Here is a 17,733-nt window from a genome sequence, read left to right as displayed (position 1 = left end):
TTGGGGAAAACAAGACTTGCTATGGATAGCTTATATGGGAAGTCGGTGTCAATATTTGGATAATTTTTAGTCTTTCACAGGACTCCTGGTAGGAAGCCTCAGTTAACACACTGGCATTCCTGTTTCACCATTCCCTTTCTCTTTATACTGGCCATCTCCCCTCTCCACTCTCGGCCCCGAGGCAGGATTTTGACCCGAACGTCAGCCGTTCCTTTCCTCCCGTGGAAGCTGCTCGACCCGCTGAGTTCCTCCAGCAGATTGTTTGTTGCTCCAGGTTCTGCCATCTGCAGTCTCTTGTGTATCCATTGGGCTGAATGACCTCTTAGTTTATGTTTACTAGTAAACATCAAGTCCGGTTGACTTGATGACCGAGATCTTGGAGCTAATTCATTGTAAACGCATGGCTTCTTGGACTGGAAACTCAAAATCAGGTCCATAGGCATCTGATAGCTGAGATCCATCAAAGGACTGGTAGGTGGGTGAAAAGAACGCAGGCAATATAGCAACCAACCAATGGCCATAAGATGTGTGGCTTTGTTGCTGCAGACAGCCAAGAGATCACTACACTCTACAGCCGGGTTTGGAGGAGAGCTGATAAAGTGCAGAGGCCCATGGAATGGAGCACTCAGTGGAGACCACCATTGATGCAGGTGCCCCGAACTCCATTTCCACAGCACTAACCCTGACTCCACCTCTGTCTGGCAAGCGATTGATTTTAAAAACAAGGCTTCCAGAGCAACGGCAATCCCTGCTGAGTACGAAAACGTGATGGAGATGTGTTTCTGGTATGTTCATGTCCTTGTCTACCTCACCTGTTGTCTCCCAGTATTCTCTCTTAGAACATAGAACAGTGCAGCACAGTACAGGCTCTTCGGCCCACGATGTTGTGCTGACCTATATAAACCTTCCCCACAATCAATCTAACCCTTCCCTCCTACACAGCCCATCACCCTCCATTTTTCTTACATCCATGTGCCTATCATATCAGCCTCTACCACCACCCCTGGCAGTGTATTCCAGGCACCCACCACTCTCTGTGTGAAAAACCTACCTCTGACATCTCTGCTAAACTTTCTTCCACTCACCTTAAATGGATGTCCTCTGTTATTAGCCATTGCCGCCCTGGGAAAAGGTGCTGGCTGTCCACTCTGTCTATGCCTCTCAATCTTATACAGCTCTATCAAGTTGCCTCTTATCCTGCATTGCTCCAAAGAGGAAAGCCCTAGTTCACTCAACCTTTCTTCATAAGACATGCTCTCCAATCTAGGCAGCATCCTGGTAAATCTCCTCTGCACCCTCTCTAAAGCTTTCACATCCTTCCTATAATAAGGCGACCAGAACTGAACACAATACTCCAGGTGTGGTCTTACCAGGGTTTTATAGAGCTGCAACATTACCTCGCGGCTCTTGAACTCAATCCCCCGACTAATGAAGGCCAGCACACCATATGCCTTCTTAACCACTCTATCGACTTGTGCGGCAACTTTGAGGGATCTATGGATATGGATCCCAAGATCCCTCTGTTCCTCCACACAGCTAAGAATCCTGCCATTAACCTTGTACTCTGCGTTCAAGTTCAGTCTTCCAAAGTGTATCACTTTACACTTCTCCGGATTGTACTCCATCTGCCACTTCTCTGTCCAGATCTGCATCCTGACTATATCCTGTTGTAACCTATGACAACCTTCTAAACTATCCACAACACCACCAACCACATGTCATCTTCAAACTTACTAACCCATCCCTCCACTTCCTCATCCAAGTCATTAATAAAAATCACAAAGAGCAGGGGTCCCAGAACAGATCCCTGTGGAACACCACTAGACACCGACCTCCAGGCAGAATACACTCCATCTACAACCACCCTCTGCCTTCTGTGGGCAAGCCAATTCTGAATCCACGCAGCCAAGTTTCCATGGATCCCAAGCCTCATGACTTTCTAGATGAGCCTACCTTGGGGAACCTTGTCAAACGCCTTACTAAAATCCCTACACACCACATCCACCGCTCTCCCTTCATCAATTTGTTTTGTCTTCCTCCCAAAGACACTCCCTTCAAGAAAGGAAATTAGTCCAATTGCTTTAGAGGTCTGTCTGCCACAGGACAGGTCATCACTAGGATCCAGCATTTTGCAGAAGCCCAAGAGATGGTCCCAGAGTCAAAATACAAGTTGTGTCCATAGAGGTATGGTGGTCATATAATTCACTTGCTGACCACCTCATGGTCTATGGAGCAGTGATGATCTCTACTTTTGGAGTCCTGCCAATATATAATAAAGGCCTCAAAAAGCATTGGTGATATACCACCTTAAAAGGGTTTGTGCAAAATCCTCCCAGTTGGTTGATAGACAAGCCAATATCAGCATCCTCTCCCAAATCAACATAAGCCACATTGAAGCTTCTCTTACACTCAACCAGTTCCAGTGGACAGGCTGTGTCATGCATGATGTCACGCTCCCAGGATGAACACTATGCAGAGCTCTCTCATAGGAAGAGATTTCCAGGATGAGAGAGAAAAGAACTCCAAAGCATTCTTGGCATAGAAAGCTACAGACCAAGTGCTGGATGGTCAGCATAGACTTGATGGGCTAAAGGGCCTGTTTCTATGTTCCATGACTCTACAACATGTGATGCCAACTCGGTGAAGTAGCAGCATCTGGGTAGGTACCAAGCATCTGGTTATCCTTGACTCTGAAGGGCTACCTCAGAAGAAGTACTAAGTACAACCATTCTGTTGTATAAATTTTGAATGAAAAGGCTATTTAATGCAGAAAAAAAGAATCTATCTGTCCAGATCATGCCAGACAAAGCTAGGCCAGTATAATGCCTGCCTCTTGCTCCTTTTGCAAAAGGTTTTGTTTAATCTGAAGTCTTTCAATCCCCCTTGCCCATCACACCTATTGTATTCAGAGCACACATCTTTAGATCTTAAAATAGAACCTTCTTCATATCTATTATATTTATAATGCACATAAATAGTCATGACTACAGAAGATATTGTTTGCAGTTGTGGGGATGAAAGGAAGAAATTCGCCAGATCGTGTCTGTGGTGGCTAATTGAAACCGGTATGCAATTAGCCCCAATCCCTGTACTGCTTAAGATAATTTTATTTCAAGTATTCATCCATTTTCCTTTTTGTTAAATGTCCTCTGCCACCACTTCAGGCAGGGCATCCCTGGTTATCCTACCAATTTACTGTAAAACCACATCCTTTAACACTGCAACCATAGACCTCTCCTCTGTCCCTCCAATCAGAGGTTATTATTTACTGTATCCAAGTCTGTGATTTATGAACTAGCTTCCTTGAATCATTTGGTCTGTACTCCTGTTATTTTTTTTAATTTTCTTTGAAACTCGATTGTTTTTCTTATCTGTATTGTGAACTATTTTTAGTGCTATTCCCAGCTTCCTAGAATCTTGCTCCAAATACCCAGATGTTAACCCAGAGACCAGACATGGGAAAGAGATTCTTGACCTCATCTCTCTGACCTAATTCACTCCACCAATGGGACGATATCCAAGTAGCTGACCTTGTTATTGCCAAATCACTCAATAAATGCAGAAAAACAAAGGCTTGAATGAAAAGTTAACTTCCCTACTGTGAGGAGGAAGCTTTTGCCAAAACATATTAAATGATCATTAGCAGACTGTGTATAATTTAAGTATTACTTTGAAATGATATCTTCCCCATGAGAGCAAAGGGGGACATTCATGTTCTTGATCATATTAAAAGGCCAAGACTGATACGTGCAGATAGAATAGTTGCTCACTGTCACACAGCTCGTCAAACACAGTTTCTGAACTGGTTAAGCCAGAACCATTTGCTTTTGAATCCATTCTTGTGCTGTCATAGAACATAGAACACTACAGCACAGTATAGACCCTTCAGTCCACAACATTGTGCCAACATTTTATCCTGCTCTGAGATCTATCTAACCCTTCCATCCCACATAGCCCCCTATTTTTCTATCATTCATGTGCCTAAGAGTCTCTTAAATGTCCCTAATGTATCTGCCCCCACAACCTCTGCAGGCAGTGCGTTCCACGCACCCACCACTCTCTGTGTGTTTAAAAAAAACAACTTACCCTCTGACATCCCTCTCATACCTTCCTCCAATCACCTTAAGATTATGTCCCCTCATGTTAGCCATTGTAGCCCAGGGAAAGAATCTCTGACTGTCTACTCGATCTATGCCTCTTATCATCTTGTACACCTCTATCAGGTCACCTCGCATCCTCCTCCTCTCCAAAGAGAAAAGCCCTAGCTCTCTCAACCTATCATTAAACCTGGCTCCCAAATGTGGTGAACTGGTGTGTGATCCTATCCTACTGGTGGATATTCTGAACAACTTTTAAGAGCGCTGAGAAGTAGACATTGACACGCATTCTTTCTAACATTAAAATATTACTGTCTGGAGTGGTGAGTGTGGCAGAGTCTCTGCATGTGTACTGTTTCTTGCTAGTTTATTAAAACCACATCCTTAGTAATCACTTGGGGGGGGGCGGTGGGAATCTTCCTCCAAACAAATAAAACCATGTGAAATTCCCAACCATTGACCTAGTATTGAAGCCTTCTAATTCTTTCAGTGCTAGAAATAATTTCCTGATTATCTCTGGAAATTGCTGTGGATGAAATTTAGTTACCAAGGCTTTGAGGTCAAGAATTACTTCCTTAATCCTCACTGCCTCACCTTAAGGTGGTCCTTAAAACTGCTGTCTGTGATCTCACAGCTGTGTTGTCATATGGTTTTCCAACACTCCTGTGAATCACCTTGTGACCTTCTACTTAACTGCATCAAATGCCACATGCTCTTCTCCGATTATCCTGAACACAGCAGCCTAGTCACATGAGTTGTGCTATCATTTCTCTTTGCCTTTTACCATGCACATTGCTATTCTTAAGATCTAATGGCCAAATTTACAGGGTCTTGATAACCAGCTGCTGCTTTCCATTGGTATTACCCATTTCACTTTCTCTCGAGGAAGGCTGTTTCTCTATACCAAACCAAATCCTGTGCAAAGCCACCAAATTGTCCTACAGTGCAATCCCAGAGAGGTCTACTTCGCGCCAGCACTGAATTTAGCGAGAGCAAGACCTCTTGCTGAGCAAGCAAACAATAGAACTGTTTATTGCTAGGGGAATCAAATACAAAAGTAGGGAGGCTATGCTTGTGGGTGAGATAGGGCATTGGTGAAGCACTGTGTATAGTATTGGTTGTCTTAGTTAGAATCAGAATCAGGTTTATTATCACTGACATATGTCATGAAATTTGTTGGTTTGTGGAAGCAGTACAGTGCAAGACTTAAAAATTACTATAAGTTACAAAAATAAATAAATAGCGCAAAAGAGGAATAACGAGGTTGGGTTCATGGACTGTTTGGAAATCTGATGGCAGAGGGGAAGAAGCTGTTCCTGAAACATTGGATGTGGGTCTTCAGGCTCCTGTACCTCTTCCCCGATGGTCGTAAAGTGAAGAGAGCATGTTCCTGAGCGGTGATCCGCTGGAGTTTAGAAACGAGAGGGGTTCCTGACTGAAACATACAAGTCCCTGAAAGGTGTTGATAGGGTGGATGTGGAGAGGATGGCTCTTCTTGAATGAGGATCTAAAGCTATCTACCTCAGTTTTAAAAAAAAATGAGAGGCCACCAGGTCAAGATAGGGACATTTTGAGGGTTGAGTCTTTGGAACTTTCCGTTCAAAGGGTGAGGAAGCAGAACCTTTTGAATGTTTTTAAGGCAGAGTAAGGAACAAAAGATTACCAGTGGTGGATGAGAATGTGGAACTGGTTACATAGAACATTACAGCACAGTACAGGCCCTTCGGCCCACAATGTTGTGCCAACATTTTATCCTGCTCTAAGATCTATCTAACCTTTCGCTCCCACATAGCCCCCCATTTCTCTATCATTCACGTGGCTATCTGAGTCTCTTAAATGTCCCTAATGTATCTGCACCCACAACATCTGCCGGCAGTGCATTCTACACACCCACCACTCTCTGTAAAAAAAAACTTACCTCTGACATACCCCACCCCTCCCCGTACCTTCCTCCAGTCACCTTACAATTATGCCCCCTCGTGTTAGCCATTTTCACCCTGGGAAAAAGTCTCTGACTGTCCACTCGATCTATGCCTCTTATCATCTTGTACACCTCTATCAAGTCACCTCTCATTCTCCTTCTCTCCAAAGAGAAAAGCCCAGCTCACTCAACCTATCCTCATAAGACATGCTCTCCAATCCAGGTAGCATCCTGGTAAATCTCCTCTGCACCCTCTCTAAAGCTTCCACATCCTTTCTATAGTGAGGCAACCAGAACTGAACACAATACTCCAAGTGTGGTCTGACCAGAGTTCTATGGAGCTGGTTATAAACAGTTCAGCCAGTATCTTATTAAACAAGAGAATAGACTCAAGCTGCCATAAGGTTTAGAGTCATAGATAGTCATTGAATATACAGCATGGAAACAGGCCCTTTGGCCCAACTCATCCACGCTGACCAAAATACCTTCCTGAGCTAGTCCCATATGACCCATATCCCTCTAAACCTTTCCTATCCAGTTACCTGTCCAAATGTCTGTTAAATGTTCTAACTGTACCTACCTTTACCACTTTCTCTGGCAGCTCATTCCACATGCCCACCGCCTGTGTGTGGGGTGGGGGTGGGGGGGGGGGGGAATCTTGCCCCTCAGGTCCTCGTTAAATCTTTCCCCTCTCACTTTCAACCTACGGCCTCTAGTTTTAGACCCCCTACCCAGGGGAAAAAGACTGACCATCTACCTCATCTATGCCCCTCGTGATTTTATAAACCTCTGTCAGGTTGCTCCTCTCATTGCTTAATCAGATCCTTCTTATAGTATGGCAGCCAGAACTACACACACTATCCCCGGTGCAGTCTCACTAGTGTCCTATTCATGACATCCCAACTCTTGTACTTGGTGCCCTGTCCAATGAAGGCAGGTACCACCTTCATCACTATGCCTACCTGTATCATCACTTTGCCGGGAGTTATATACTTGTATCCCTCGGTCTCTCCGTTCTACGACTCTTCCCAGGACCCTGTCATTTACTGTGCAAGTCTGCCCTGGTTTAACTTCACAAAATGCATCACTTTGCACTTGTCTGAGTTGCATTCTATCTGCCATTCCTTTGCCCACTTTCCCAGTTGATTTAGATCCTGTTGTAACCTTAGACAACTTTCTCCACTGCCCCACCACACCACCAATTTTCATGTTATCCACAAACTTACTAATCATGCCAGCTGCATTCTCATCCAAATAGTCTACTTCTGCTCATAAGTCATCTGTACATATTTTTAGAGTCATAGTTGTACAGCACAGAAAGGGGCCCTTCTGCCCACTATATCCATGCTGACCTTTTAGCCCATTTACATAAATCCCATGTGTCCACATTAGGACAGTATCTTTCTATGCCTCACCTATTTGTGTCTAAATGTCTCTTAAATTGTATCTGATTCCACCATCTCCAATGGCAGCGCATTCTAGATATCAGCCACTGTGTGTTTATATAAAGAAAACTTGCCTCGGATCCCCTTTACAAAACACCTTCCTCTCACCTTGTGCCCTCATAATTTTGATACCCCTAGATTTTGACTATCTACCCTTGCTATTCCTCTCATAATTTTATACACTTCTATCAGGTCACCCCTCGGCCTCCTTTGCTCCAGGAAAAACAAGCCCAGCCTATCCAATCTCGCCCTATAACTAAAAGCTTCTGATTCAGGTAACATTCTGGTGAACCTCCTCTGCACCTTCTCCAGTGCAATCTCATCCTTTTGCATTTTGTTTGGCTGGGTCCCCTCATCTCCAAGTTCAGGACCTACTCTGAGACTCCACACACTTAAGCAAGCCAATGTTTCTGTGTGGAGCTAACAAGCTCTGCATAATCTTTGGTGGATTTAAGATTCCACAACACTCTTTGGAGGAAATCTGAAAGATCCCCTGAGATGTTTCAGACCACAATTATCCCTCAATCTAAATAATTGTTAGCTTATGACATTGTTTATGGGACTTGCCCGTTGGTAGATTAGTTACTATTTTCAGAAAACAAGGGTCAGGACTATCTTGGGTCGGACCTGCCACCCAAGTTCAGCACCAGCTCATGCCAACCTGTTCTGTGTATGGAAAGGAAGATAAGCTAACCCTCTGTGCCTGAGATATCCCTTGAGGTAAAGCAGGCCAGGTGGCAGTGCATTACCAAGGCCCGACCCACAGAGAGCACTGATGGCTGCTGTTGAAGGCTTCTCAGTTGTTTTTTTAAATGTCTGATTATTTTTGGTATATATTTCCAAATATACTTTAGTCATAACATACATGCACAGTAAATACAGTCTGTATCTGTCTTTCTCTACCATCATTTTACCATCAGTTCAATATATTTGCTTGCAAATGCATCAATGTCACTTGAGTTTCTCCTCAATGAAGTCATGAAGTGCTTGAGAGGCTGTAGCAGAAGGCCCAGCCCCTCAGTATCCAGTGGTGACAGGACCCTACACTGTGGTCTTTCTCCACAACAGTTCTCCAGTATTTGTACTGAGCTTCAATGCTTCCCTCAGCATGTAATATGCGCCAGGACTAAATTAAAAACAAAGTGAAATAAGTAAGATTCTAGCCTACATCTTCCTTCCCCCACTGAGATAAACTGGCTTGCATTTCCTATGTCAGTCAGCCGTGGCATAAAGTGAGCCGTTGGATGCAAAGTGCACCCAGCATCTCTCCTCAGCACTTCCTGTGCTCTGCCTCTGTACTCAGTGGGAAGACCACTGGCAGATCCTGGGAAACCTCATTTCCTGGCTTGTTTCTGACCTGTGCATTTCAATACAATGCAGGGAAGTCAAAGTCAGGCTGAAGACAGCAGCAGAATATCAGAATCGTTGGGCCAGATCATACTTTTGCCATCAATTGCACTTTTTAAACAAAAATGGTTGTAAAGTGCTTTGGGGCATAAGAAGTACATGAAAGACACTGTATAAACATTACATTCTTTGTTATTTCAATGGTGGGCTTTTCCCACAAAGACTGTAAATTCTACCACTAGTGCTCTCTACTCATTGATTCATAACCATCTTAAACTGCGAAGCTTCACAGTCTGCTGCCAATTTAACAGCAGCCCATTCACAAAAGCATTTCCCAGTAACTGTGACTTTGGCAGTTTCTTGTCGCATCCAGCTTTTTGACAGATTACATTCTCCAGAGTATCTGACCAACTATTTATAAATTGTCTTTCAAACCTGAAATAATGCTCTGTTTTGGAATGTGCAACATGTATTTCCAATCCTGTGGGGTTTGCCTGACTGTTTTTCTGGATAGGAGGGAATTCAGTAAAGGATGACACCAATTAAAATGCCAAACTAATCATTTGGTTCTTTGAGTTTTTTCTGTATTGACTTGGTTTAAGTTGAGGGCAGTCTCACTATACTTTTTATTTTTACACATCTGTTCTATGCATATTTCTTTTCTGTACAAAATATTAATCATCAACCTAAATAATTAACTTTCAGTTCATGACTACATGCCCTTTATCAGAAAAGCTCAATAGTTTGGGTCAGTATTCCTTAGAATTAACAAGAATGACTGGTGACATTATGCAATCATAAATTTGAAGAAGGTCACCCCTCATTCCTAAGGGGCTTGACGGGTGGATGTTGTGACGTTCCCACCAGTGGGAGTGTCTCAAACAAGGGGACATAGTTGCAAGATAAGGGGCCCGTCATTTAAAACTGAGTTGCATTGTAACTTGACGTACGATGCATCTCTATAGAACTCTGGTTAGGCCGCATTTAGAATATTGCATGCGATTCTGATTGCCTCACTATAGGAAGGAAGTCAAGGCTTGAGAGAGGGTGCAGAGGAGTTTTACCAGGATGCTGCCTGGATTAGAGGGCATGTGCTATCAGGAGAGGCTGGACAAACTTGGGCTCTTTTCTCTGGAGCAGCAGAGGCTGAGGGGTGATCTGTTGGAAGTGTATAAAATTATGAGGGGCATAGATAGGGTGGACAAGCAATATCTGTTTCCCATTATTGGGTGATCCAATACCAGAGGGCATGCATTTAAGGTGAGAGGGGGTAGGTCCAGAACAGACGTGAGGAGTATGGTTTTTACTGAGAGTGGTGGATGCCTGGAATGTGTTGCCTGATAGGGTGGTGGAGGCAAATTCATTGGGGGCTTTTAACAGGGGCTTGGATGGGCACATGAATGAGAAGAAAACAGAGGGATATGCGCATTCTGTAGGTAGGAGGGAATAGCTATGTCGGCACAACATTGTGGGCTGAAGGGCCTGTTCTGTGCTGTACTGTTCTATGTTCTCTGAGGGTGGTGAATCTCTGGAATTCTCTGCCCAAAGGAGTGAAGAAGGCCAGATCATTAGAAATATTTAAGGTAGAGATAGATAAATACTTGGAAGATCAAGGAATTGAGGGTTATGGGGAACTGGCCCAGAAGAGGAGTTGAGGCCGGCATAGCTCAGCCATGATCATGTTGAATAGTGGGACAATTGAGAAGCCTGCTGGCCAACTCCTGCTCCTGTTGTTCTTGTGTCATTGAAGTGCATGTTATTAATTTGCTTGCTGCGAAGGTAACGAGGATAAACAGCCTCTCCTGTCTCAGCAAAACAAAATGCAGGTGAATTGTTACCGAATGCTCCAGGTGTGAGTTAATCCTGCAACCGAGACCAGAGACCATTCCTGTGAGGATTCAGAACTGAGATCATTCAGATTCGTACCTGGCCACACGGGAGCCAGGATTTTAAAATTGTAAGAGTTTCCACCCCTTTAAACAAAAGTTGCTGTGAGCAGTTAAGCAGAAAAGGCAATGCAGGAAAACCCTGATCATCTGAACTTTGCTGCTGGTTTGGCAGATTTTCCAGACTATTTGATTTTATTCAATATTATACTACTTTTACTTGAATGTGGTGGTTGGGTAGTATTATAGTGGATTATCCAGTGAACCTGATGAGTTTAAAAGTAGAGTGGGAAGTGGAGCCTGTGAATTTAAAGAGAACATGGAGAGCAGATAGCAAACCATTGCTGTCCGACTTTTCAAAAATCCCAGATCATCAGTGTCTTACTGTCCTCTCCCTTTTGACTGTCATGAGCTGCACAGTTCACTCATAGAGGATCCTTTTCCCAATTTTGCACACCCGATTCAAGAACAATCACAGAATAATTACGTCACATGAAGAGGCCACTTGGCCCATCGGTTCCATGTACAAGCGATCCAGCTAGACTTGCTCCCCAGATCCTGCCCTGCAAATTCCTTCCTTTTGGGTATTTATCCAGCTCATTCACGAATGGTACAATTGAATTTGCCTCCACTCTCCCTCTGGCCATCTGTTCCAGTTCCCCAAAACATTGGCCGTGTCTATATTTAAAAAAAAACTCGTGTTTCTTTTGTTTCTTTTGCCTATCATTTTTATTCTATGAAAATAAACGTGCAGATAACGGAAATCTCAAATAAAAACATAAGATGCTAGAAATACCTAGCAGGTCAGTCAGCATATGTGGAAAGAGAAACAGAGTTAGAATGTTTACGGGTCTTGAAATGTCAACGGTTTTTCTTTCCACAGATGCTGCCTGACTTGCTGAGTTTTCCAGCATTTTCTTTTTTGTTTACCTTCATTCTATATCCACTTCTTATTATTGATCCCTCCACCAATGGGAACACTAGCGATGCCATCGGTAGCCACCTTGATTTCACATACATCTGTGAGACCTCCTAGCAAGCTCTTCTGTTCCATGGACAACAACCCCATCTACAGTCTATCCAAAATAACTAAAGTTCCTCGTCCCTGGAACCATCTTGGTAAATCACTTCGGCAGCACCTCCTACTTCTGTTGCATCTTTCCACATTACTCCAAATGTGGCCAAACCAGTGTTTAATAAAGGTTTTATAATGACTTCCCTGCTCTTGAAATCTATTTACAAGAGCCCAGGAAACTGTATGCTTGGTGAATCATTTTCTTGACCTGCACATGCACATGCACATGGCAGGTTTTACAATGTGGTTTACAGTGCCGAGTTTTTTGATGCCATTCTATAATATGAGGTTTGATTTCTGCACATTGCTGCAGTTTTTGTTCTGAACCCCAGTTTGGATATAGCCTCGGGTGCAACTTATCATTGGCGGGTGTTCAATAAAAGAAATTCTTCCTGCTCTCACTGCTGATTTACCCTTTCTGCAGTTATCCAGTTTGGATTTGTGACCCTGTTTGTGGCGTCCTTCCCGCTTGCTCCACTGTTTGCTCTGCTGAACAATGTCATTGAAATCCGCCTGGATGCTAAAAAGTTTACCAGTGAACTCCGAAGACCCAACGCAGCGAAATCAAAAGACATCGGTCAGTAAATCTGTTATCGTTAAGTGACTGCGAGGCTTGTGTTTGTGATTTGACTTGTGAACAAAATATCTATGTGCACTTGGAATTGTTGCAGAAAGATCCTCCTTACCATGTATCAGTGTGACCTCAATATACTGTTTGAAAGGGTGATGTCAGCAGGTTCAACAGCAAATGGCATTGCGTAAATACAATGCAAGGAACTGGAGTGTTGTGGAGTAAACACTGGAGAGATGGAACTAAATGAATAGCTAAGGGACTGGTCCTGGTGTGATGGACCAAATCATTATGTCATTCTGAGATCCATGTAGATGGCCAAGTTCACAAGTTAATTAGCCACCACCATATATTCTCCAACCAAAATATTCCAAAAAATCCCTTCTAAAACAAATTTGGAAAGCTTTCCCATTTTTGCTTAATTTTGGTTGTACTGATCCTATAAACAGCCCTAGAAATATAATGCCTGATCATGTAGAGGAAGAATTGTGTATGCTTTTAAATTTATTCATAGATTGTGATGTCACTAGTAAGCCTTTTACATAATGTCCAGCCTTGAATGGGCCGTTAATTGAGAGAGGGTTAAGCGACCATCACTCTGAAGGTCTGGAGTTGCATATAAGCCAGGCTGGGTAAAGTTGGTAGATTTCCTTCTCCAATGGGAATTGGTTGACCAGATGGATTTTCACAATAGTCCAGTAGTTTTCATGGTCACCGTTACTAAAGTTAGCTTTTTTTTTATTCTCAATTGATTTAATCACTTGAATATAAATGCCCCTGCTGAACTTATCCTCTGACTCATTGGTGCAAATACATATATACTTCACCAATAGCCAAGCTGTTGGGCAGCTGCACTGCAGTTACATTGACAAATGGCATCTAGCGCTGTCGTTTGTGGTTTCAAATCTCAGCAATTCCCCACATTCCTTCCAACACCTCTTTCACACTTTTTTAAAAACCCTGTTTTTGTTTTTATATTTAAGACCTCTACAAGAGATCATAAGTTTGGATGCCACTGTTGCAGAACGTTTAACAGCCCCATTTTGACAAAGCAGTCAAAATGATTGATGGATCAGATTTCACACCCCTGTTCCTCTGCATTGATCTGTGAGGAAATCTCAGGAAATCTTTCCTCTCCTGTTACAAAAGGGAGGAAAATTCACTCCAGAAGTGGAATAAAATGGTGGGAGCGCCTTATGTATATAGTATCAGGAGAGAAAAGCTCCTTGAAAGAGCAAATATAACACTTGATAAAGTTCATACAACTATTAGACTTTTTTTTTACTTCCAGCTCTTCTTTTCAATTTTGCGTTTAACTGTTCAGTTTTTAGCTCTTCGACAAGTTTTTAAATATCTCTGCCACCATCTAAGAAGTAGGAATAGTAAATTATATAATGAGTAATTCAAGGCTGATTGTACGCTAAAACATTAGGGACTTTATTTTGAAGAAATGAACCCATAGATATCGTCCGATAGAAAAGCACATCAAACAGCATGAGTATTCTGTATTAGATCAAGGAAAATGCCCAATTATTGCTGATCAAAGTGTAGAGTGAGCATAGGGATAAAACCACCAAGATTTTCCTGTGCTGAAAGAGAAGGCCAGTGTGAGGCCCATTTAAGATGTGCGAGAGCAAGAGTTCATCCAATTCCTACATTATATTTGCCATGATATAGGAAATTTTCCGGAATAGATTAATGAGGGCTACTGAAGGAAGGAAAACAAAAGAATATTGAGGAAGGGGAAAAAGAAATTCCCTGCCTTAGGGGAATGGTGGTGGAGTACTTAAATGAGCATGTAAAACACCATGGGATAGAAAATGGGGCAAGTACTTGATGGACAGCATCAATATGGTGGGCTGAAGGGCCTGTTTCCATGCTGTATGAAATTGTAAATCTAAAATATTCACACACAAGTAGATACTGAAGTGATGGAGCCATTGAGAAACAAAGGACTGCAGATGCTGGAATCTAGATGAAAAACATGATGATGCTGGAGGAACTCAGCAGGCCTGGCAGCATCCGTGGAGAAAAGCAGGTGGTCAACGTTTTGGGTCAGGAGTCTTCCTCAGGACTGAAGATAGGAAAATGGGAAGCCTGATATATAGGAGGGAAAAGCAGAGCAGTGATAGGTGGACAAAAGAGGGGGAGGGAAGGGGTGGGCACAGATTGGTGATAGGTAGATGCAGGTAAGAGATAGTGATAGGCAGGTGCAGGGGAGGAGGGGAGAGCAGGTCCACCAGGGGATGGGTCAAAGGTAAGAAGAGAGAGGGGGGAGAAAAGATTCTTACCTTTGACCCATCCCCTGGTGGATCTGCTCTCCCCTCCTCCCTAGCACTTGCCTATCACTATCTCTTACCTGCATCTACCTATCACCACCTTGTGCCCACCCCGCCTCCCCTCTTTTGCCCACCTATCACTGCTCTGCTTTTCCCTCCTATATCTTGGGCTTTCCCTTTTCCCATCTTCAGTCCTGAAGACATTGACCACCTGCTTTTCTCCACGGATGCTGCCTGGCCTGCTGAGTTCCTCCAGCATCGTGTTTGGATAGAGCCATTGACATTGATTCCATTCTATTTTCTTTGCAATGATCAGTGTCAAAACTTAACACATCTTGGCTTCAAACCATTTTGTCATTTCATGGACAATGAGTTAAGACATTTGAAAACAAAGTAGCTGCTTGTGTTTCAGTAGTATCCATAAATCATGGAAACTAGTTATTAAGCTAATTCCCAGATCTTATTTTCTGGGAGATAACAGTCGTCAGGTTTACTGCCCTTGTGTACATGCACCATATGTTGAGATGTTTCAGAAATAGTCATTATTCAAAATCCGGTCAGAAAACATTAACTTTTGTATGATGCAGAGTAATTGTCTTAAATTAGCAGTAACACTGATCCAAGTTATTTAGTTTTGTGATGAGTGGAAGTGTTTTTGCGTGCTGCCCACATGATTAAAACTTGCTGCAGGACTGAAGATAGAAATCTAATGAGAGGGCAGAGAAACTGGGGGATTCCTAAGTTAATTTGAGTGTGGCTTTGTGAAATAATTGGTGCGCCAGCCACTTATAATTGTCAAGGGAAAACATGGCAGCCTTTTAAGTTTGGCCAAGGAACGTGGGAACTGGAGTTGGACATGAACCTCAAGTCCGCTGCAGTGCACACTTCAGTCATGGTTGATCTGTATCTTACCTCCATCTGCTGTTTCTCCATAACAATCCCTAGTGTAACAAAAAGCCATCAATCTCCAGTTTGAAAGGTTCAAGTGATAAAGCCTCAGTTTATTTTTTTTGGGATGGTTCCAGATTTCCACTGGCCTTTGTGCCAAGATGGATTTTGTGATGTCATTCATTCTAGACTCCTCCCACAAAAGAAAATGATTTTTATTTACCGTTTGAAGTCTTTAAATTGTCTTGATCGCCTCTTAATTTCCATAATGAATGGCATTGCAGGCTTGTTCTAGGCAGTCCATTCTTGTAAGTGTTTTGGTCTGGTAGTATCTGGTTAGCCTCCACTGTATCTCTTCAAGCCCAATACATTTTGAGTTGCTCATAATGCAAAGTCATCTTTTAGAGAAGGCCAAGCCAGAGGGTTGTATAAATGTCATTGTCCAACACCACAGAAAAAGGCCCTTCAGCCCATCGAGTCCATGCTGACCATCCACACCAATCCCACGCACTTCTCCCCACATTCCCATCGGCACATCCCTCCCAGATTCCACCATTCACCTACACGCCAGGGGCAATTTACAATGGTCACTTAACTTACTACCCTGCAAGTCTTTGGGATGTGGGAGAAAACCAGAGCACCCAGAGGAAACCCACACAGTCACTGGGAGAATGTTCAAACCACACAGTCAAACTTGTGTCGCTGGAGCTGAGAGTCAGCAGCTATGGCAGGGTGCCGCTCCTGTGGTAATGCTCCTGTTGGTCTTTTTATTCCAGCTGCCTTGAGATGGCCAACGTTCCACTGGCCTTTGTTAATTTTCTTTTCAACCTAGCTGCTAACCTTGAGGAGAGCTGACCAAAACCCATGAGGGTCTTGACTTCTTGATACCAGAAATGTGAACACACAATTCATCTTCTATAACATCAGGACTGAACCAAACTCGCACTCACTTATCGGCCAGACTTCCATAGTAGGAGCACTCTTGCCGACATCTGTCTCATCTCCAGCTGTGATGTGAAATTCAAGTGTGGAAGCTTCACTTGGGTGACTGTTCTACCAATGTTCCTGTTAGTGGACCATTGCCTACAGACAGGAGTTGGTGGAGAACACATTGGGCTTCTGAACAAATGTTCCACTGAATCGTATTGAAATAGAATTGTTAAGGCACAGCAGGAGGTAATTTTCTACCCATTGAGTTGTTCCTGACTCCTGGTAGAGCAACTCTGTTAGTCCTGTTCTCCAACCTTTTCCCTACAATTCTCTCTTGGATGCCTGCCCTGCACTCTTTTGAAAGCCCCAATTGATTGTGCTGCCACCATCCTTACAAACAGTGAATTCCAATCAAGTTTTAAGAATAATGCAAGGAAAAATTATTTTTCTCTTTTGCTGAAGGATTGTAAGTCTGTGTCCCTTGATCATTTGAACCATTGGCTAATGAAAACAGCTTCCCCTTTGTAAACCAATGATGATTTTGTACGCCTCTATCAAATCTTCTTGTTGACCTTCACCTTCACCCTCTCCTCCCCCCCTCGCTCTGTCTGCCTCCATCTCCCAAATTCACTCCCTTACCCCGAGCAACCTGTCCATCATCTTTCACCCTTCCTCAGTCCACTAGTCACCTCAGGCTCCTGTCTCACTACTCCCCCTCTCCTCTTTTATACTAGCTATCTCCCTTCACTCTCAGTTCTGATGCAGGGTTTTGACCCAAAACGTTGATAATTCCTTTCCCCAAACAGATACTACTCAACCAGCTGAGTTCCTCCAGAAGGTTGCTTGTTGCTCCAGATTCCAGCATCTGCAGTCTCTTGTATCTCCTCCTCATTAACCTGCTTTGCTTTAAGGAGGTCAACCTGGCTTCTCCAATCTAACTTAATAATTGAAATCCCTCATCCTTGGAACAATGCATGGAAATGTCTTCTCTTCTGCACCTTTTCTAGGACTTCTGCACCCATCCTAAAGTTAGGTGATTGGATTTGGCACATCTTGGAAGTCTGCACAGCTTTCTAAGCCTTAATGATATTGGCGGTGATGAGAGGATCTGACTTAATTGCATCACTTAATATGGCAGATGTCATAAGAATGGACCTTGGCTTTTATTAAAATGTTTAAGATGAGGTTCTTCATATCATTGTACACTTCTGCTCCGCTGTCAAGCTCACAGATGAGTTGAATCAATAAAACAAGTGAATGTGGTGGCAGAGGTGCCCTATAGGTTGTTCATTCC

General features: G+C 43.2%; 1 protein-coding gene and 1 long non-coding RNA gene across 3 annotated transcripts in view; one reads left to right on the top strand and one right to left on the bottom strand.

Moving 5' to 3' along the window:
• The window catches only part of LOC127577710 (uncharacterized), a 102,306-nt gene that overhangs the window by 29,822 nt on the left and 54,751 nt on the right, over window positions 1–17,733 (bottom strand). The window lies entirely within an intron of this gene.
• ano1a (anoctamin 1, calcium activated chloride channel a) overlaps window positions 1–17,733 on the top strand; it is a 224,268-nt gene that overhangs the window by 191,697 nt on the left and 14,838 nt on the right. For both annotated transcript variants that reach the window (XM_052029183.1, XM_052029182.1), the window contains exon 21: window positions 12,196–12,348. In XM_052029183.1, coding sequence (XP_051885143.1) covers window positions 12,196–12,348 — 153 coding nt within the window. The remainder of the gene's footprint in view (window positions 1–12,195; window positions 12,349–17,733) is intronic.

Source organism: Pristis pectinata, chromosome 14 (genome assembly GCF_009764475.1).
Source record: "Pristis pectinata isolate sPriPec2 chromosome 14, sPriPec2.1.pri, whole genome shotgun sequence".
Taxonomy (NCBI): Eukaryota; Metazoa; Chordata; class Chondrichthyes; order Rhinopristiformes; family Pristidae; genus Pristis; species Pristis pectinata.
The sequence above is the reverse complement of the archived record's forward strand: the minus strand, read 5'-3'. Positions and strand labels throughout refer to the sequence as shown.